We start from the raw sequence: 22,329 nt of genomic DNA on the forward strand, positions 1-22,329 counted from the left end.
AAAACGGTGAAGGAGACATAACCTTATCCCTCAGGGAGTTTACATTCAACGGGAGGAAATGGATTTAAAAATGTAAATAGGCAAAATATTTGCACCTTGTAGTTAGAAGAAAGAAGAGACAACGGAGGTTTGAACTTTAGGCCTGGTACTTAGGGAATGACTTTCTGATTGGCTAATATTTAAACTGATTGTTACAGGAATATAAGCTTGTGTTATAGGAACTGTCAGGTCAGTATGGCCTGTCACAGTGTTTAAGTGGTTGAGGTGACAGGAGGTGAAAGTAGAGAGGTGGACATGAGAATGGATGTAGTGATTTGAATTTTAACTTGGTTGTAAATGGAAGGCCATCAGCACTTTGTTTTAACTCTTAAATACTTCACTGTGTATTTCCCCCCAAACAAGAACATTTTACTTATCCAAAATACAATTATGAAAATTAGAAAATTAACAATACAATTTTCTAGTCTACACACTTTATTTGGATTTTGGCAATTCTCTCAATTCCTTTCATAGCCAAAGAAAATCGATCATCGAGCATTGCATTCAGTTGTCATGACTGTAGTTGCCTTTAGGCTGGAAAATACGTACTTAATATTTCTTAAGGTTTCATGGCATTAACATTTTTGAAGACTACGAGCCATTTATTTTATGGGATATTCCTCAGTTTAGGTTTGTATGATATTTTTTCATGCTAGGATTCAGGTGATACATTTTTGGCAGGAATCCACAAAAGTAACCTTGTGTTCATATTAGAGCATATATTAGGAGGCACATGATGCCAGTTTTTTCCATTCCTGATGATGTTAACTTTGATCACTTGCTTACAATTTATCCACCATAAAGTTTCTATTTTGCCCTTTGTAATTAATATATATCTTATGAAGAAATCCTTCGAGACTATCCTTGTAAATATCCTGCTACTCCTCAATCCTTCACCCACTGATACTAGTATCTGATGATTCCCATTTGAATGGATTATTATGATGCTTGCCAAATGGTGATTTTCTAATCCCACGGAAGATGGAATGTGTAGGTGGATTTTAGATATGTAGGGCTTGCTGAAATATTGAATGTAGAAAAAAAGGGAGAAGAAAGAGTTTCAGATGCTTCTCCCTGCTAATGAAGCATTATAATTAATGGTTAGTTTTTATTCATGAATAAATGGATAAAAGATTTGAATTTACTTGGAAGACAAGCCATTTAATTTACCTCTCATTGAAATATTCTAGTTGCAGTTTTTTCATGAGGAGTTTTAACGAGAGTATTTTGATCAGGGTCGGCCAATAAAGTGCTGAAGAAAGCAAAAGAGTATTTATTGTCTTTGGTGGGTTCATCTTGAAGGTACACTATAAATACTCCAAACTTGGTTAGGGGTTCAGTTAAACTTTAACTAACTGTACTACTTGTGTATGATAAACATTATTTGAGTGCCTAGTCCCTACTATTTATTCATTAATTAAGAATTTGGAGCTCTTGAGCCCCTGGGTGGCTTAGTCCCTTAAGCGTCTGCCTTCCACTCAGGTCATGATCCCAGAGTCCTGGGATCCAGGACGGCACTGGGCTCCCTGCTCAGTGGGAGGCTTGCTTCTCCCTCTCCCACTCCCCCGCTTGTGTTCACTCTCTCCTGTGTCTGTTTCTGTCAAATAAAGAAATAAACTCTTAAAAAAAAGAAAAGAATTTGGAGCTCTTTCTGAATTTATCAGATGCATTGCCTATTTGGGAGCTGGCCTGTTGATGTATCTATCTTGTATCTTAGAAGAGTGCATTGAATTGTGGTCTCAGGTTCTTGATTATTTGCCTGATTCACTGGGAAACTTAAAAGGTGTGGGTATGGATTTGTTTGCTTAATTAAGTTACTCCAAATTACTTTTGGAACAGTGCATATAAAATTGGTATGTAATTTGCCCATATTTTATAGGGTGGTGAGCATTTTAAGGTTTTCAGAATCCGTTTTATATTTCTATTGGAATACATAACACAGTTATTTTATATGGTAAGTACTTAATAAATGCGTTGAAAATACAAATAAATACAGATTAATTTCCCAGGTACATTCTGCCAACTTATAAAAATAAACCAGAGTTGGCAATTGCAAGAAAAAAACTGTTAATGAATAATTGCATTTTAATATTTTAATAAATCTAGAATTTTTAAATATTTTATTTAAATCCTAGGCATTCATTGAGTACTTTAAATGTATAATATTATTTTATGCCATACCTTAATATTTTTCCAATTAAGTAGCTTAGAAAATGTGATGATCAATGTGTTTAATTTCTAAATACTGAACTTGAAGAATTCTTTGTTATTCTTGTTAAATACGTTTAGGCTTTAGATTGCCCCCATCACAGAGATTTGCAGAGTCCCTTATCAAAGAAGTTAACTAGTATCTCTGAATATGTATATTTCCATGGGAGATTATTCCATTGTCTCAACTTTCCAAAATTTGATCAAAATCAGTTCTTCTCTCTTTTTGTCTTAGAATTAATATTCTTTACCATAGGATTCTGTGACTCTATAATTCTTTGATCCCAGCTTCTGTCATTTGAGGTGGTAATAACAACCTCTTGAGAGTCCTGTCTCCATTGTCAGGCAGTTATCGGAAAGAGACCTTGTTTTAATTGAACCAGAATCTGCTTCCTCAATTTAGCTCTCCTTGACTAGATCTTATTAAGGGAAAAAATAGCTAAGCACTACTGTTCTTCAGTGAAACTAACGTCATAGAGGTTGGACTTTGTTTTCTAATGTTGCCCCCCAAATTGTGGGAACCCAATTTGCCTTTTGATAGAAACTCGATAGCCTTAATAAGTATTTCTGTAAAGAAGATAACACATTGGGCAGTAAATATTTTAAAACACTTAAGGAAAAAGATTCATTGACTCTGTAATAATATAGACTTGTATAAGTTTTCTGTTGTCTTGGGATACACACGCAATAAAAATTATTAAATCTAAAAAAATTTTAAAAATATTAAATTTAGGGCACCTGGGTGGCTCAGGTGGTTAAGCGGCTGCCTTCGGCTCAGGTCATGATTCTGGAGTCAGACGATGGAGTCCGGCAACTGGCTCCGTGCTCAGCAGGGAGTCAGTCTACTTCCCCCTCTGACCTTCCCAACTCTCGTGCTCTCTCTCTCATGCTCAATCAAAATAAATTTAAAAATTGTCTTTAAAATAATAAATCTAGGAACAATTAAAGAAATGTTTTAAAGGATTCTTTAAAATAATTAGGAAGTGCCTATTTAATAATATGTCACAAAATTCTTTTATAAGTAAAAAACAATGGAAAGAAAAAAAAAAAAAAAAAAACAACCCAACCGTAGTTGAGTACTCATCAAGAGAAAGAAAAACGCACACACCTCCTAGGCGCCCGGCTAGCTCAGTCGGTAGAGCATGGGACTCTTAATCCCAGGGTCGTGGGTTCGAGCCCCACGTTGGGCGAGGCCTTTTTTTAATTTTCCCTTAAACATTGTATGTAGGCTTTCTCCAAAGCATTATAACCAAGGAGAGTTCTTTAAACCCAACCAATACAAATACTTTCAACATTAACTAAATCTATGGAAAAAGGACTTCATTTTACAAACGAAACGGGTCTCACGCTTGCGCACTCGAAAGCAAGCGTTCCTCTTCCGCGTTGCCTCCCCAGCCACCTCCTTAAAGCACAGAGAACCCCGTAAGGTTTTAAAGTTGAGACTGGTTTTCTGTGTTACTATGCATACTGGCATAGTTGTTGGTAGAGGGCAATTTTTGCTTTTGTCAGAACAAAATTATGAGCCCCAATTTTGGCAACTTTTCAAGAACTAAGAGATCCTACGGAAAAGCTGTCTTCCTTTCATGTGTCTTTTACTTTTTCTTCCTCTCATTCTAGGACGTGTCCTGAGGAAAGGGGCGGGAGGCGGGCGAGGCAATAAAAACATCGTGAGAAACATTTCTTTCTGTGGTCGGCTCTACGGACGGTGCATACATCGAATTTTCTTCCACGGCTCCTGGGACCGTATTTGGGATCGAGCCATCCAACTGGATGGAAATCGGGAGGTTAGTATTCTGTTAAAGGTGAGGCTCTTTGCCGCAGAGGCACAAGAGAAGGGGGATGTGAATTTTCGGAGGCAATTACGTACCGTGGGGAGGCAGGACTTCCGCCTTCTCTGCTCCACAGTGAGAAGGTTGACGCGACCAGAGGACGCTCGCCGACCCCGCCAGGAGGGGGACGGTCCCGGCTCCTAACCGAAGCCAACCGCTGCTGAAGCACCGGTGCCTATTCCCTCCGCATGTTATCCACAGGTTTCCTACCACTAAACGACCATTTTTTCTCTCTCCTTTCCTTCAACAAACATGCCGTTATTTCTTTATCTTAAAACAGAACACAGACTTTGACCTAATTTTCCCGCAGGCGGTTACCATTCTATTTCTCTGCAGCCGTCTACGCTCACCATTCGTCCCCATACCTTTCAAAAGAGACCCAAAATCCACGCCTGTGTTTGAACAAGTTTGGTTTATTACACACCGCATAGAGGGACGTGGGGTGTCTGTTTAAGAGGGTGTTAGAAAGAACCTATTATAGGGTCTGGGCTTTACTTGGGTGATTTTGCGGGGGTTGGGGAGCCCTAACAAGTGAATGCCTCTTCTGGATTGGGTGTTCTCAAAAGCAAGGGCAGTTCTACGATCTCAGTAAAACTTATTAATAGGAAGAGTAGACCAAAGGAAGGATAAAGCTGAGATTGGTAAAGTCACTCATTTCGCAAGAGGAGGACGTTTGCTGTTTGCAATTGGACAGTGACCAGTTTGTCTAAAGTGGGTTTTCTGAGTCCGCAACAGCAATCCCAGGCCTCCTGCCCTCTGACCAAATGGTTATAAATCAGGGATTCCCGTAATCCTCTTCTCCAGGTTGATGATTTCCTAGAATGGCTCGCAGGACTCAGAAAAAGTTTTCTTACTCCTTGTTTATTATGGATACAACTCAGAACAGCCATATGGAAGCGGTGCACGAGGCAAGGTATGGGGAAGCACAGACCTTCTATGCTGTCTTCTGGCACATCATCCTCCCAGTGCCTGGAACGTGTTCACCATCCTGGGAGCCCTCCAAACCCTGTAGGTTAGGGATTTTCAATGGAGGCTTCCCCAGGTAGGCATGATTATTAACTCAATTTCCTATCCCTCTCCTCTCCCTAGAAGACAGGATGTGTGAGAATGTGCAAAAGTTCTAACTGTGGCTTGGGCCTTTCTGGTAAACAGATCTCATCCTGAAGTGATCTAGGAGCCCATCAGGAATTATCTCGTTAGAAAAAAAAAACACTCCTGGGACGCCTGGGTGGCTCAGTTGGTTAAGCAGCTGCCTTCGGCTCAGGTCATGATCCCAGCATCCTGGGATCGAGTCCCACATCGGGCTCCTTGCTTGGCGGGGAGCCTGCTTCTCCCTCTGCCTCTGTCTGCCTGTGCTCTCTCTCTCTCTCTCTCTCTCTCTGACAAATAAATAAATAAATAAAATCTTTAAAAAGGAAAAAAAAGACACTCCTATTACCCAAGAAGGGAGTTGGGATTTCTCTGTAAGATGCTAACATCCTGGTCACACAGGAAATTATAAGCGTTTTAGAGCTCTGTGTCAGACACCAGGAGCAGAGACCAACGGTATTTAAGTCACACTTGCCTAACTTCTTTGTTCAAGTATAAATGAGCCCCACCCTAACCACTGTTCTCATCAGCAACTATCCCTCCATCTACTTTACCTGACACCGTTTTTCCCATGTTATTTTCTAACTTACTGTTAGTATGTTTCTTCACTTTCTCCAGCCCTTGGAATGGCAGATTTTTGTCTTTGCTCGTTAATGTATCTCAAGCAGCTAAACTAGTGTCTGGCAGATGATCAGTAAATACATGCTGAACTGGTGAATTAAGTAGGGTGTATTAGTTCCCTTGGGCTGCTCTAACAAAGTACCACAAACTGGGTGCCTTAAAACAATGTGAATGTTTTGTCTCACCGTTCTGGATGCTGGAAGCTTGAAATCAAAGTGTACAGAGTTATGCTCTCAAAGGCTCTCTTGAAGAACGTTGTATGCTTGTTTCTGGTGTCACCAGCAATCCTTGGTGCTTCCTGGCTTGCAGCTGCAGAACTCCCATTTCCACCTTGGTTATTTCCTGTTTCCTTCCTGTGTACCAGTCTCACATGACATTCCCCTCACAAGAATACCAGTCATAACAGGTTAGGGTCTACCATAATGACCTCATCTTAATTTGATTATATCTGCAAAGACTCTTTTCCAAATAAGGCCATATTCACAGGTATTGGAGGTTAGGACTTCAATGTATCTTTCCGGAGCACACAATTCAACCCCTAACAGAGGGCTCCATTACTTAACCTCAGCCAACAGGTGTCTGTCACTTTATAGCTACCTACCTATAAAGCTGTTTCAGTCAGAGATCTTTTTCATATTATTCAGTGATGAAAAACTTCTCATAAATAATTCATATTCATAAAAAATTCATAAAGAAATTTTAAAATCACATTTACTACAAAAAATGTTATTAGTGAATCCATACTATTGACAACCAATGATACACCTACTCCTGGCAAGCCCACTGAGAGCTTTCAAAGAAATAAAGGGACTTCATTCTTATGGAGCTTATATTCCAGAAAAGAAGATAAAACCTGTATTGAAACGATCAGAAGGTGCATCAGTTATAGATATGTGCTTATGGGAAAGATGACTACTTTAAGGGAAAGGGTGCTGTGGAAGAGTGGCAGGTCCAAAGGATTAAAGAACCTTACTTTTTGGAATGAATATGTTAGGAAACTGGATGGCAGAAGTGATCTTTCAAAGTTTTATTCACTGCTTTTAATAGAGTCTTCAAGTTCTTCATTACCTAATCCTAAATTATAATTAGCAATGCTTCATCCCAGTGCCAAACATGTTAAGATTTTGTACAGAGAATTCAGTTCATATAGATTGGAATAACTCCAATTATTAAAATTCTACTTATCCTTCAGGAACAAGGGTAAAAGCCTTCTCTACAAAGCTTTCTTCAACTCCCTGGTCAGAATTAACTACATCAGGAGGTGTGTTGGGGGTTGGCAGTGGGGTAATTGGGTGATGGGCCTTAAGGAGGGCACGTGTTGTGATCAGCACAGGGTGTTATACACAACTCATGAATTACTGAACTCTACATCTGAAACTAATGATGTACTACACGGTGGCTAATTGAATTTAAAAAAATATTATTTACATAAAAAAAAGAATTATCTACATCAATAACAAGTAACTGATGTCCTTACGCTGCCACCACATTCTGTCTGTATCATCAGCTGTGTACTAGCCACGTCTATTAATCTGAAAACCACCTAACGGTAAAGGTAAAAGACTTACTGTTGTAGCATTTAGTGTCTGAAACTACACTATACAAAGAGCAGACAGTCAAATACTGAATGAATCTTATTCTTGTGCTACTAAAGTAGTAGTACATGGTAACAAAGTATAGCTAGCATTATTTTTAATTATTTTTTAATTTTAATATTTTAAAAAAGATTTTATTTATTTGACACAGAGAGAGATCACAAGTAAGCAGAGAGGCAGGCAGAGAGAGAGAAGGAAGTAGGCTCCCTGCTGAGTAGGCTCCCCCCACATAGGGCTCGATGCAGAGCTGGATCCCAGGACCCTGAGATCGTGACCCAAGCTGAAGACAGAGGCTTTAACCCACTGAGCCACCCAGGCGCCCCTTAGTTTTAATTTTTTAAAAGATTTTATTTACTTACTTGAGAGAGAGAGAGCGCAGAGGAAGAGTGAGAGCAGGAAGCAGACTCCCCCGTGAGCAGAGAGCCCAATATGGGGCTCGATCCCAAGACCTTGCGATCATGACCTGAGCCAAAGGCGAATGTTTAACTGACTAAGCCAGTGGGCACCCCGCTGGAAGTATTTTTATTTTTATTTTTTAGAAATATTTTTAAACACACACACACACACACACACACACACACACACACACACACAGTTCTTCTCCACCCCCTTAAATTCTTTCCTATTCTTAATGCCAGGAACCAGCTCTTTCAAGTGTTAGTGGGTGCTGGTATTTTCACACATAAAGTATATGGCAAAACTAGGAAGGACCCAAAAGGACAATCAAAATGATTAAACCATGTGTAAGAATGGACACAGGTTATACAGTCCAGAAAATGTATCAATTCCTACTCTGTCTTCAGAAATATGAGTACATTCTTCAGGAACAGGTGTACCTATTTTCACAGGCATCTGGGAAGAATAAAACCAGCAATATTTCAGTAAGACGTAGTTTGTTAAAAACAAATGAAGAACAAACAAAAATAAAAATCAAACACTGACTACCTATTTCCAAGAACCTCTATCATGAGAAGATAAAAAGCACAAGAGATTAAAAACATTATGAATACATGTTTATAAAGCAGTTTCATAAAAATACATAAAATGAAATACCTTTGCATAAAAATGAAATACCTTTCTTCTTAGAAATGCAGAATTATTCATAAAGACACTGTAAAGTTAAAAAGTGAACATTTCCATACTTTGCTTAACAAACGTTTAACTAATCTACTGAACATTCTCAGACCAAAGGGTCAAATATATTCCTGGAAAAGTAGCATTCTCACATGGACACATAAATACCAAAACAAGGATTTGAAGAAAGAGACCCATGTTAATATTTGAAATACCTAGTAATGGTTAACATTATTTATTCTTTAAATGAAATAACTGCTAAAAATAATTAAACAGATGGATTCTCTAATACTCAGGGCAGATGATGTGAATTGTGGAGGGACAATGTTTTTATTCTTTTTGGAAACTAAACCATGTAACAAACTTCCAAAATTAAACTGCTTTACTATATTTTATTGATATAAATACAACAAATTTCATAAGCATCAGCTACTGTTTTACTACTACACAAGAGAAACAACAGTCAAAAGAATTAAATATTAATGCAAAGTAACTACAGAAAGCTTTCACTTCCATAAAGTCACCTCTAACAGCATCCTATATACTTTGTACAATTTGCTTATAATTGATTAGATACTTGACACAAAGCAAAGTTGAATTTCAATCAAATTTTTATTTCTCAGTGGAAAATGCTCTCTTCATCAGCGGTGGCTGAGCTTTCCCGACATCAAACATCATTTCCAAAGGTGGGTTATTAAGAGAACACCAATCAGGTATACGGCCTGTCTGATTATAATACTCCTTTGAAACTGAACGGCTCCCAAGTATGTCCTGTAGTGCTCCAAAAATAGCTCCTGTGTGGTAAAAAATATTTTTATAGTCAAGATGAAAACTTTTACCAGAAAAGTTTATGTACAGGTGAAACATACTCATACTCCTCAAAGTGCTTGCAGTTCTTTTATATCTTTTTTTTTAATAACAGAGTAAACCACAATTCCTATGTTGAAAGTAACTTAAATGGCCTATAGCAGATGATTATAGTGAAAATGCTAATAAGCATTACTGTGTCTAAAAGCATGTGAGGTAGACATTCAATTCTGCGTAAATACAGTAAATAATGTGTGGTTTTCTTTGCTACAACTTTAAGATTGTATGTCAATAAATAAAGTAGTATTGTAAAACCCAATAAGCATCATTATAAAGCCACCCAAGTCTATGCTGAAGACTTTATAAAGACCCACAAAGCAGTCTTTAAAAAATAATCTGGTAACTAAATCCGTTTGTCCTAGATCAAAATAATATTTTAACCAAATTCTACAAGAAATATTCATTTAAAATCTCAATACTTTTTCTAATGATCAAGATACCTATTAGCTACAAGTACATTATAAAACACATATTAGAACATACATAAATATACACAACCATGATTGTTTTTCTCTTCAAAGTAGTATCGCTCTCCTCCTCCCTCTCTTCCTATATATGTATATCTTCAAAGTAGTCTCCTTCTCTTTCTCTCTCTCTCTATGTATAGAGTCTCTTTCCCTCTCTATATATAGTCTCTTTATATATATAGGCTATTTCCTTATTTAATGAGCCTATCATTTCCTATGAATTATCATTCAATGAACTCAGTCACAAAATAAAATGTAATTATAAAATAAAGATACCAATTCTCATATATGTCTCACAAATTACCTTTAGAAGGAATTAAAACAAATGTTATGAGCAATGGTAGTATACTGGAATAAATGCACAGCTATCAATCACTATTATGAGAAATTACTTTAACTAGAAGTTTACATAAAAAATTAAAGTGCAAATGCCAAGAGAAATAGGTATATATTTCTGACAATAACTTAAGGAAAAGTCAGTGCTCAAAGAAAATTATTTAATAGTTCTATTAGTTTGTTAAGTGAGCAATTTTTAAGACTGAATCATCTATTCTAACATATCCATTAACAATACCAGTTAGGGACCAATTACTACATAATCATTATATTTTAAAAACTAAATTCTTACCTCCCAACCAGGCCACACAATTAGCCTTTGCAGGTGGAGTATGAATTCGGAATGTCTTGGTGCCCAGTGCTTTGTTGTATTTTGGTTTTTCTACCAAATACCTTATTTCTGCAAGCAATCTGTGGAGAAATCCTGGCAACATAGATGTGCCACCTATGACTACCAAATTCTCTGCCAGTTGCTTTCTGGTATCTATTGGACACTGTTATTAAAGAGAAAGAAAAAAAAAGAGTTTATTTTTAACTGTATAAATAATGCTTGATTGGATTCAAGAAAATATATAGATTATATATTACAAATTAAATAGGTGATCATTACTATTTAAAAAAAGGCACAGCAAGATTTCTTTAACAAGGGAGTTTTTCATGTAGCAAATATAACTATGATAATACTGCCATCTTCTCAATATAGAACTCCAAAGATTTTAAAATCTAACAGTATAGAATTTAAAATTCGACAGGGTATATGGTAGTTATATGTGAGTATTCTCATTTTCAGGGTAGAATGACTCAGTTGATTCAGAAGAACATGAGAAAAAAAATAACATTACTTCTTTTTTCAGTAAGGATAGTATGTAGAAACTTAATTTTCCTAAGTTGAGAGCGTCACAGTAATATATCCACAGCCAGTTGCCCAGTGGAAAGAGAACATTCTTAGAAAAATTATGTTTCTATATCAGTGCTAAAAATTAGAATGTTGAAGTCTTTCACTGATGCTATGTTTTTCATAAAAGCCTGAGTAGAGCTGCCAGAGGTAGACAATATCTTCCAAAGCGATGGCATTTCACACAGAGTTCTGTGATTCCATAGTCATTAAACAAAAGAAACATACTATAATATACCCTATGGAATTTAAAATTCAATACTATACAAACCTGCATTTAAAGAAACTATAAGCTATATTAGGTACAAAATAAAAATCTGATATTCTTGCTACAGAAATAATGCAGGATAGCCCTACTTATCCCTGAGTCTGAAATGTTGTAAATACCCTATTTCAGTGCCAAAATAAAACCCGGTTAACTGTAAAATTTAACATAAAAACTAAAAATTTTAACCAGTGGTTAAAATATAAATACAGGGGCCCCTGGGTGGCTCAGTCAGTTACGCACCTGCCTTGGGCTCAGGTCATGATCTCAGGGTCCTGGAATCGAGTTCCATATCGGGCTCCCTGCTCAGCAGGGAGCCTGATTCTCCCTCTCCCTCAGCCTGTTATTGCCCCTGCCTGTGCTCTCTCCACCAAATAAATAAATTAAATCTTTAAAAATAAAAAATAGGGCACCTGGGTGGCTCAGTCAGTTAAGTGGCTATCTTTGGCTCAGGTCATGATCCCACGGTGCTGGGATCAAGTCCCGCATCAGGCTCCCTGCTCAGTGGAGAGCCTGCTTCTCCCTCTGCTTGCTGCTCTGCCTATTTGTGCTATCTCTCTGTCAAATAAATAAATAAAATCTAAAAAAATACAAATTTCATTTAAAAATAAAAAATAAAATATAAATACAGAAAATAACATTTAAAAATTTTCTCAGGTCGCTCGGCTGTCTCAGTCAGTAGAGTATGTGACTCTTGATTATGGGATTGTGAATTCAAGCCCCACGTGAGGTGTAGAGATTACTTAAAAATTTGTTTTTCTCAGGGCGTCTGGGTGGCGCAGTCAGTTAAGCATCCAACTCTTCACTTCAGCTCAGGTTGTGATATTAGCATTGAGACTGGGCCTGGCATCAGGTTCCCCACTCAGTGTAGCATCTGCTTAAGACTCTCTCCCTTTACCCCTCCCCCATACTCTCTCTCTCTAATAGATAAATCTTGAAGAAATTTTTTTTTCTCTAAAGGGCTGTAGTCCTAAATTGAAACTTTCTCCAAAATCAAAATACAAAATACCTGTATAAGGGAATCCAGTATTAAAGTGGCAACTGATTTCTCTTCATTATCTTGTTCAAAAAGAATCTCCACAACTGAATCTCTAATGAGATTAAAAACAGAGAGTGCTTTGTTGGCATCATATAGTACAATACAGAACACACCATTAGTTCTATTTTTTTAAGTAACAGTACTATGTTAACATAGAATCCTTATTAAAACCCAGGGTGTTTGCATTTTTGAACAAGGAGAGTAACAGCACCTGCCTTACAGGTGTGGAGGTAAGGATTCAATGAGTCAATAGCACATTGCCTGGTACAAAGGAGGTACTCCCTAAGTATTAGCTACAACTATTATTATGTACAGATTAACATGTTTTGTCCAATTATACTTCCTTAAGCCTAATAACAGAAAAGGAATGAAATTCTATAAAAGTAAGATTCAAGAAGCAGGTCCACATACAAAACATTAAAAAAACAAACCTCTCCCCAAGCATTTCTTTGTTTTTAAAAATAACATGGCAAAGATTGTTAGTTGCCTATCAAAATATCCATTTTCCTGTTCGTTCTCAAATTAAAAGAACCCTATTTTTGGGTAGCACAAGGAAGATTTTTGTAGTGATGGAATAGTTCTGTATCTTGATTATGGTGGTGATTAAAAAATCTATGTGTGGCTAGGTTGGAGAAGACCACTGGTGACAACATAGAATCTCTAAGGGCAAAGTGAGAGCCAATCTGGCAGAAGTTAAAATGCTATCAATGAGATCCAATCTAATATAAATCCTCTAACAGCTAGAGGCAGATAACTGAGAAGATGGAATTAGTGTTCTAGAAGACAAACTGATAGAAAAGAAGGGTCAGGAGGAGATGGGGAACAAACAGCTTAGAAGCCATGAAAACAGGGGCGCCTGGGTGGCTCAGTGGGTTAAGCCGCTGCCTTCGGCTCAGGTCATGATCTCAAGGTCCTGGGATCGAGTCCCGCATCGGGCTCTCTGCTCAGCGGGGAGCCTGCTTCCCTCTCTCTCTCTCTGCCTGCCTCTCTGTCTACTTGTGATCTCTCTCTGTCAAATCAATAAATAAAAATAAAGAAAAAAAAAAAAAAAAAAAAAAAAAAAAAGAAGCCATGAAAACAGAATCAGGGAAATAAATGACGCCATGAAACATTCCAATGTCAGAATTAATTGGGATCCCTGAGGGCGGGGGTGGAGAAAGAGAGAAGACTAGAAGATATAGTTGAACAAATTCTAGATGAAAATTTCCTTTATCTGGGGAATGGAACAAGTGTTCATGTCCTAGAGGCAGAAAAGACACCCCCTCCCCAAGATCAACGAGTCTAGAAAGACATCCAGACACTTAATGTGAAATTCACGAATCGTAACTTCAGACAGGAGGTCTTAAGGGGACCTAGGAGGCAGAGATTCCTTAAATACAGAGGAAGGACCATCAGAATAACATCAGACCTGTCCACAGAAACCTGGCAAGACAGAAAGGGCTGACAAGACATATTCAGGGCCCTAAATGAGAAGAACATGCAGCCAAGAATACTTTATCTAGCAAGGCTGATATTCAAAATGGATGGAGAGATAAAGAGCTTCCAAGACTGGCAAGGTTTAAAAGGGTATGTGACTAAGCCAGCACTACAAGAAATATTAAAGGGGGGGGGGGGGGAGTCTATAAAAGAAAGAACCCAAGAATGACATATAACAGAAATTTACAGAGACAATCTATAGAAACAAGGACTTCACAGGCAACGTGATGTCAATAAAAACTTATGTTTCAATAATCACTTTCAACATGAACAGCCTAAATGGTCCCATAAAATGGCACAGGGTTGCAGACTGCAACCAATAAAGTGACAGGACCTGTCCATATGCTGTCTATAAGATACATCCAGACTGAAAGTGAAGGGACGGAGAAGCATCTTTCATGCCAATAGTCCTCAGAAGAAAGCTGGGGTAGTGATTTTCATATCAGATAAATTAGATTTTAAGCTAAAGACTGTAGTCAGAGATATATAAGGACTCTAAATCATTCTTAAAGGGTCTATCCACCAAGATCTAACAACTGTAAGTATTTATGCCCCCAATATGGGAGAAACCAACTACATAAGCCAACTATTAATCAAAACAGTCATATTGATATGAATACATTAATTATAGGGGATCTTAACACGCCACTCTAAGTAATAGGTCATCCAAGGAGAAAAACAATAAACAAGAGCCTTGAACACATTGGACCAGATGGACCTCATAGATACATACAGAACATTCCACCCTAAAACAACAGAATACTCATTCTTCTCAAGCTCACATGGAACTTCCTCCAGAACAGACTACATACTGGGTCACAAATCAGGGCTCAACCGATACCAAGAGATTGAGATTATTCCCTACATATTCTCAGGCTACAATGCTTTCAAACTGGAACTCAACCATAAGAAAAAGTTTGGAAGGTGGGGCGCCTGAGTGGCTCAGTGGGTTAAGCCTCTGCCTTCAGCTCAGGTCATGATCTCAGGGTCCTGGGATCGAGCCCCGCATCGGGCTCTCCACTCAGCATAGAGCCTGCTTCTCCCCCCTCCTCTCTGCCTGCCTCTCTGCCTACTTGTGATCTGTCTGTCAAATAAATAAATAAAACCTTAAAAAAAAAAAAAGTTTGGAAGTAATTCAAACACTTGGAAGCTAAAGACCATTCTGCTCAAGGATCAACCAGGAAATCAAAGAAGAACTTAAACAATTCTTGGAAACCAACGAGAATGAAGACATTCGGTCCAAAACCTATGGGATACAGCAAAGGTGGTCCTAAGGGGGAAATACACAGCCATCCAAGGCTCACTCAAAAAAATTGAAAAATCCCGAATACACCAACTCTCTTTAGCCTTAAAGAACTGAAAAATCAACAAATGAAGCCAACACCATGTGTAAGAAGGGAAATAATCAAGATTAGAGCAGAGATCAATAAGTTAGAAACTAGAGATACAGTAGAACATATCAATGAAACGAAAAGCTGGTTCTCTGAAAGAATCAGTAAGATCAATAAACCACTGGCCAAACTAATCCAAAAGAAAAGAAAAGAGACAGGACCCAAATTAATAAAATTATGAATGAAAGGGGGAGAGATCACTACTAACACGAGGAAATACAATCATCAGAAATTATTATCAACAGTTATATGCCAGTAAGTTAAGCAACCTAGAAGAAATGGATGCACTCCTGGAAACCTATAAACTTCCAAGACTGAAACAGGAAGAAATTAACAACCTGAATAGACCAATATCTAGTAACGAGATTGAAGCAGTGATCAAAAACCTCCCAAAAAACAAGAGCCCAGGACCTGACAGATTCCCTGGGGAATTCTACCAAACATTCAAAGAAGAAATAAAACCTATTATCCTGAAGCTATTTAAAAAAATAGAAACAGAAGAAAAACTTCCAGATTCTTTCTATGAAGCCAGCATTACCCTGATCCCTAAACCAGGCAAAAACCCTATCAAAAAGGAGAATTTCAGACCAATATCCCTGATGAATATGGATGCCAAGATTCGCAACAAGATACTCACTAATAGGATCCAACAATACATTAAAAAGATTATCCACCATGACCATGGGGGATTTACCCTGGGTTTAAAGGTGGTTCAACATTCGCAAATCAATCAATGTGATAGAACAAATCAAGGAGAGAAGAACCACATGGTCCTCTCAATTGATGCAGAAAAAGCATTTGACAAAATACAGTATCTGTATTAAAACTCTTCAAAGTACAGCGATAGAGGGAACATTCCTCAACTTCATAAAATCTATCTAAAAAACCCACAGCAAATATCATTCTCAATGGGGAAAAGCGGACAGCCTTCCATTTGAGGTCAGGAACAGGACAAGGATGCCCACTCTTGCCACTGTTGTTCAACATAGTACTAGAAGTCCTAGCAACAGCAATCAGAAAACAGAAAGAAATAAAAGGTATTCAAATTGGAAAAGAAGAAGTCAAACTCTCTCTTCGCAGATGACATGATACTTTCTATGGAAAACCCAAAAGACCACCCCCAAACTACTGGAACTCATACAGCAATTCGGTAATGTGGCAGGATACAAAATCAATGCACAGAAATCAGTTGCTTTCTTGTACACTAACAAGGAAAATATAGAAAGGGAAATTAGAGAATTGATTCCATTTACTACAGCACCAAAAACCATAAGATACCTTAGAATAAACCTAACCAAAGAGGTAAAAGATATGTACTTGAGGAACAACAGAACACTCATGAAAAAAACTGAGGACATAAAAAGATGGAAAAACATTCCATGCTCATGGATCAGAAGCATAAACATTGTTAAAATGTCTATATTGCCCAGAACAATCTATACTTTCAGTGTCATCCTGATCAAAATTCCACCAGCATTTTTCGAAGTGCTAGAACAAACAATCCTAAAATTTGTATGGAACCAGAAAAGACCTTGAATTGCTAAGGAAATGTTGAAAAAGAAAAACACAACTGGAGGCATCACATTGCCTGATTTCAAGCTTTACTACAAAGCTGTAATCACCAAGGTAGCATGGTACTGGCACAAAAAAAGACACACAGACCAGTGGAAGAGTAGAGAGCCCAGATATGGACCCACAACTCTATGATCAAATAATCTTTAACAAAGCAGGAAAAAATATCCAGTGGAAAAAAGACAGTCTCCTCAATAAACGGTGCTGGGAAAATTGGACAGCTATGTATAGAAGAATGAAACTCACCCATTCTCTTACACCATACACAAAGAAAAACTCTCAATGGATAAAAGACCTCAATGTAATGCAGGAATCTATCAAAATCCTAGGGAAGAACATTGGCAGTGGCCTCTTTGACATCGGCCACAGCAACTTCTTCTTTTTTTTTTTTTTTTAAAGATTTTTATTTATTTATTTGACAGAGAGAGATCACAAGTAGGCAGAGAGGCAGGCAGAGAGAGAGGAAAAGAAGCAGGCTCCCTGCTGAGCAGAGAGCCTGATGCGGGGCTCAATCCCAGGACCGAGGGATCATGACCTGAGCCGAAGGCAGAGGCTTAACCCACTGAGCCACCCAGCCGCCCCGGCCATAGCAACTTCTTTCAAGACATATCTCCAAAGGCAAAGGAAACAAAAGTGAAAATGAACTTTTGGGACTTCATCAAGATAAAAACCTTCTGCACAGCAAAGGAAACAGTCAACAAAACAAAGAATGGGAGAAGATATTTGCAAATGACACTACAAAGGGCTGATATCCAAGATCTATAAAGAACTCCTCAAACTCAACTCAAAAACCAGATAATCATGTCAGAAAATGGGCAGAAGACATGAACAGACATTTCTCCAAACAAGACACACGAATGGCTAACAGACACATGAAAAAACATTCATCATCATTAGCATCAGGGAAAATCAAAACAAAACCACATTGAGATACCACCTTACACCACTTAGAATGGCCAAAATTAACAAGGCAAGAAATAAGTGTTGGAAAGGATGTGGAGAAAGGGGAAACCTCTTACACTGGTGGTGGGAATGCAAGCTGATGCAGCCACTTTGGAAAACAGTGTGGAGATTCCTTAAGAAATTAAACATAGAGCTACCCTATGATCCTGCAATTGCACTACTGGGTATTTACCCCAAAGATATGGATGTAGTGAAATGAAGGGCCATATGTACCCCAATGTTCATAGCACCAATGGCCACAATCACCAAACTGTGGAAAGAGCCAAGATGCCCTTCAAGAGACGAATGGATAAAGAAGATATGGTCCATATATACAATGGAGTATTATGCCTCCATCGGAAAGGATGAATACCCAACTTTTGTATCAACATGGACGGGACTGGAGGACATTATGCTGAGTAAAATAAGTCAAGCAGAGAGAGTCAATTATCATATGGTTTCACTTACTTGTGGAGCATAAGGAATAACATGGAGGACATGGGGAGATGGAGAGAAGTGAGTTGGGGGAAATTGGAGGGTGAGATAAACCATGAGAGACTGTGGACTCCGAGAAACAAACTGAGGGTTTTGGAAGGGAGGGAGGTGGTGAGATGGGTGAGCCCAGTGGTGGGTATTAAGGAGGGCATGTATTGCATGGAGCACTGGGTGTGGTGCATAAACAATGAATCTTGGAACACTGAAAAAATTAAATTTGAAAAAAATCTATGTGTGATAAAATTACATAGAACTGTACATACACATTACACTGATGCCAATTTACTGGTTTTGCTATTGGGGTATAGTGAAGATGTTAACCACTGGGAGAAACTGGGTGAAGAGTACATGGAGACTTCCCTATATTATCTTTGCAATTTCCTGTGAATCTATAATTATTTAGAAGGGAAAAAAGATAGAACTCCATTTTTTAAGCTGGATAGAATGCCCCTCCCCAGTTGAAACACTGTATTTATGGGATGCCTGGGTGGCACAGTCATAAAGCCTCTGGTCATGAGCCTGCTTCTCCCATTCCCACTCCCCCTTCTGGTGTTCCCTCTCCAGTTATCTCTGTCTCTGTCAAATAAATAAAATCTTAAAGAGGAAAGGAAAGGAAAAAAAATTTTTTTTTTCAGAAACACTGTATTTACCTTGTAGTAACACTATATTTACATTGTAGCTAGATGGGTAGCTAAGTAACAGACAATGAGATGGTGGCAGAAGTGGTATGTGGGGCTTCTAAAAAGTCTCCTTAAAAAGGAGAGAAAACGGGCACCTGAGTGGCAGAGCTGGTTAAATGGCCAACTCTTGGTTTCAGCTCAGGTTGTGACCTCGGGTCATGGGATCGAGCCCTGAGTGTGGCGCTGCACTCAGCACAGAGTTAGCTTGAGAATCTCTCTCCCTCTCCTTCCACCCCTTCTCCCTACATGGATTTAATCTCTCTCTCAAAATTAATTAATTTTTAAAAATGGATGGGGCACCTGCGTGCGTCGGTCATTAAGCAACTGCCTTTGGCTAAGGTCATAATCCCAGCATCCTGGGATGCCTGCTTCTCCCTCTTCCACTCCCCCTGCTTGTGTTCCCACTCTCACTGTCTGTCAAATAAATAAATAAAATCTTAAAAAAATCAAAATAGGGGGCGTGTGGGTGGCTCAGCTGGTTAAAGCCTCTGTCTTCGGCTCAGGTCGTGATCCTAGGGTCCTGAGATCGAGCCCCGTGTGGGGCTCTCTGCTCGGCGGGGAGCCTGCTTCCCCACCCCATCCCCACTCTTTCTCTGCCTGCCCTTCTGCCTACTTGTGATCTCTGTCTGTCAAATAAATAAATAAAATATTTTAAAAAAATCAAAATAGGGTGCCTGGGTGGCTTAGTTGGTTGAGTGGCTGCCTTCGGCTCGGGTCATGGTCCCAGACTTCCAGGATTGAGTCCTGCATCGGGCTCCCAGCTCCTTGGGGAGTCCGCTTCTCCCTCTGACCCTCTCCTCTCTCAGGTTCTCTCTCACTCCTTCCCTCTCAAATAAATAAATAAAATCTTTAAAAAAAAAATCAAAATAAAGAAAAATGGAGAGGAAGCACTTTTTCTTTCCCTTCCTAGGGTACCTTACTTTAAACAGAGATATAGTAGCTGTACCTCCAGCAACCACCTGGTCCCTAAGGACAGGGATACCTGCCCAAAGGATGAGAACTGGAAGGATGTTTACATCCCTGACAGGAGTTGTAATACAATCTCGGGACTATCTACCTGTGAGCTTCTTTTAAAAGAGAGACAAACTTTTTTTTTTTTTTTTTAAAGATTTTATTTATTTATTCGACAGACAGAGATCACAGGTAGGCAGAGAGGCAGGGAGGAAGCAGGCTCCCTGCTGAGCAGAGAGCCCCATGCGGGGCTCGATCCCAGGACCCCGAGATCATGACCTGAGCCGAAGGCAGAGGCCTTAACCCACTGAGCCACCCAGGCGCCCCCCGCCCTTTTAAAAGATTTTTGTTTATTTATTTGAGAGGGAGAGAGTGAGAAAGCCCATGCTCACACTCGCACATGAACGGGAAGGGGCAGAAGGAGAGGGAGAAGCAGGCTCTATGCTGAGTGGGGAGCCTGATGTGGGGTTCGATCCCAGGATCATGACCCCAGGATCATGACCTGAGCCAAAGGCAGACACTTAACTAACTGAGCCACCCAGGTATCCCAAGAGAGACAAACTTCTATCTTAGTGAAGCCACTACGTCAGGTTTGTGTAACTGGTGGCCAACCTAAGTGAATCCTAAGTGATACAATACAAAACTTATCTATACTTATGCATATATAAACACTAATTCTTAAAAATAAAAATTAAACGATAGTATGCATAGAATTTTGAAACTTTCTTGAATCTTTTTCAAAACATAAAATTCTCTTTATAAGACTCAACCTACCTGCTAACTCTCCATTTCATCATTAAGGTATACTGAGGCCTGCACTATGCTCAACACTCACAGTCAGCCACTTGCTGCTATGCCTGCATACTTCCATTTCTACCAGTTGAGATGATGGTTACAGAGCACCAGTTTTCTTTTTCCAAGTCTTTTATTATCAATAGATTTGATATTGAAGTTATATAATTTTACAATTACTACTTAACAAATACTAGAGTAGAAAATAAGTTGTTTTTCTATGAGAACTATGCTAAATGCTTTGAAAAGACAATTATTTTTAAAAATTTTTTAAAATATTTTATTTATTCATTAGAGAAAGAGAAAGCATACAGGTAGAAGTAGTGGGAGAGGGAGAAAGAATCTAAAGCAGATTCCAGCACTGAGCATGGAGCGCGACATGGGGCTCCATCCCAGGACCCAGAGATCATGATCTGAGCCAAAATCAAGAATCCAATGCTCAACTACATGAGCCACCCAGCTGCCCCTAAAATCTTTTTAATATAGGTAATACAATGGTAAAAGTCTAGAAAAAAATGTCTGTAAGAATTCTGTACAAAGACTGATTGACAAATAACTAAGTTCTCACTGCACTTAAAACAAAAACAAAAAAAAAACACTTGGAAATAATAAGCCATGAATTTCCTGGTTTATATATACTTAATTTCAAACTCTAAAAGAAGAATTACCCTCAAAGAAAAGTTCCCAGAAAAAAGTTTGGCAAATAACTACAAATTTATATCCTTTAATATGAAATGTTTAATATACGGTTTTTTAAGATGGTCTTTAACTTTAAATAACCCTTCTGGTTTACCAACAAAGTACTGTTCAGAACTATGTGTATTAGGTCTCAACAGAACTAGATTTTTCAGTAGGAAAAACATGTTAGCAAACACCTGTAAATTAATTGGGTCTGAAATGTGAAACATGGTGGTTTTTTATTCCCAATCTATTTTCCTACTAATATGTAGCCAAAAAGCTCCATTTTAATTTCCTTCAATATCTATTTTCTTCTCTTATTTTGGGCTCCACTCAACAACCTGGAGAAAATTTAAATGGTAACATTTTTTTTTTTAAGATTTTTACTTATTTATTTGACAGACAGAGATCACAAGTAGGCAGAGAAGCAGGCAGAGAGAGAGGAAGGGAAGCAGGCTCCCTGCTGAGCAGAGAGCCCAATGTGGGGCTCGATCCCAGGACCCTGGGATCATGACCTGAGCTGAAGGCAGAGGCTTTAAGCCACTGAGCCACCCAGGGGCCCCTGGAGAAAATTTAAAATAGTAATTTAATGAATATAATTTTAAAAAGAGATAAAATGATTAAAGTTACTATAAAAAGTATTACATTCTCACTCTTTTTGTTCTCCTATCCTACCTTTTTTATTTTTTTAAAAAGATTTTGTTTATTTATTTGAAAGATAGAGATCACAAGTAGGCAGAGAGGCAGGCAGAGAGAGGAAGGGAAGCAGGCTCCCTGCTGAGCAGAGAGCCCGATGTGGGGCTCGATCCCAGGATGCTGGGATCATGACCTGAGCCGAAGGCAGAGGCTTTAACCCAATGAGCCACCCAGGTGCCCCTATCCTACCTTTTTTAATGTCTGTATATTTATGTTCATCCTTTTAATATTTCAACCTCTGTATTATCTCAGAATCCAACAGTTACATAACTCTTTTCTGTGCATCTTCTGGTATTTTACAAATGGAACTTTCATAACAAATTTTATAAAGC

General features: G+C 38.5%; 2 protein-coding genes and 1 non-coding gene across 3 annotated transcripts in view; 2 read left to right on the plus strand and 1 right to left on the minus strand.

Moving 5' to 3' along the window:
• ARMH4 (armadillo like helical domain containing 4) overlaps window positions 1-22,329 on the plus strand; it is a 244,161-nt gene that overhangs the window by 47,147 nt on the left and 174,685 nt on the right. The window lies entirely within an intron of this gene.
• On the plus strand, window positions 3,365-3,437 carry TRNAK-CUU. The gene has a single exon. It is a non-coding gene; the product is annotated as a tRNA-Lys (tRNA).
• Window positions 8,828-22,329, minus strand: part of ACTR10 (actin related protein 10) — a 35,819-nt gene continuing 22,317 nt past the window's right edge. Inside the window, exons 11-13 of the mRNA XM_032875300.1 lie at window positions 12,295-12,376; window positions 10,418-10,619; window positions 8,828-9,249 (exon numbers count right to left, since the gene is read on the minus strand). Of these exons, the coding sequence (XP_032731191.1) occupies window positions 9,068-9,249; window positions 10,418-10,619; window positions 12,295-12,376 (466 nt within the window). The 3' untranslated portion in view covers window positions 8,828-9,067. The remainder of the gene's footprint in view (window positions 9,250-10,417; window positions 10,620-12,294; window positions 12,377-22,329) is intronic.

Source organism: Lontra canadensis, unplaced genomic scaffold, assembly GCF_010015895.1.
Source record: "Lontra canadensis isolate GAN:19392208 unplaced genomic scaffold, GSC_riverotter_1.0 scaffold55, whole genome shotgun sequence".
NCBI lineage: Eukaryota > Metazoa > Chordata > Mammalia > Carnivora > Mustelidae > Lontra > Lontra canadensis.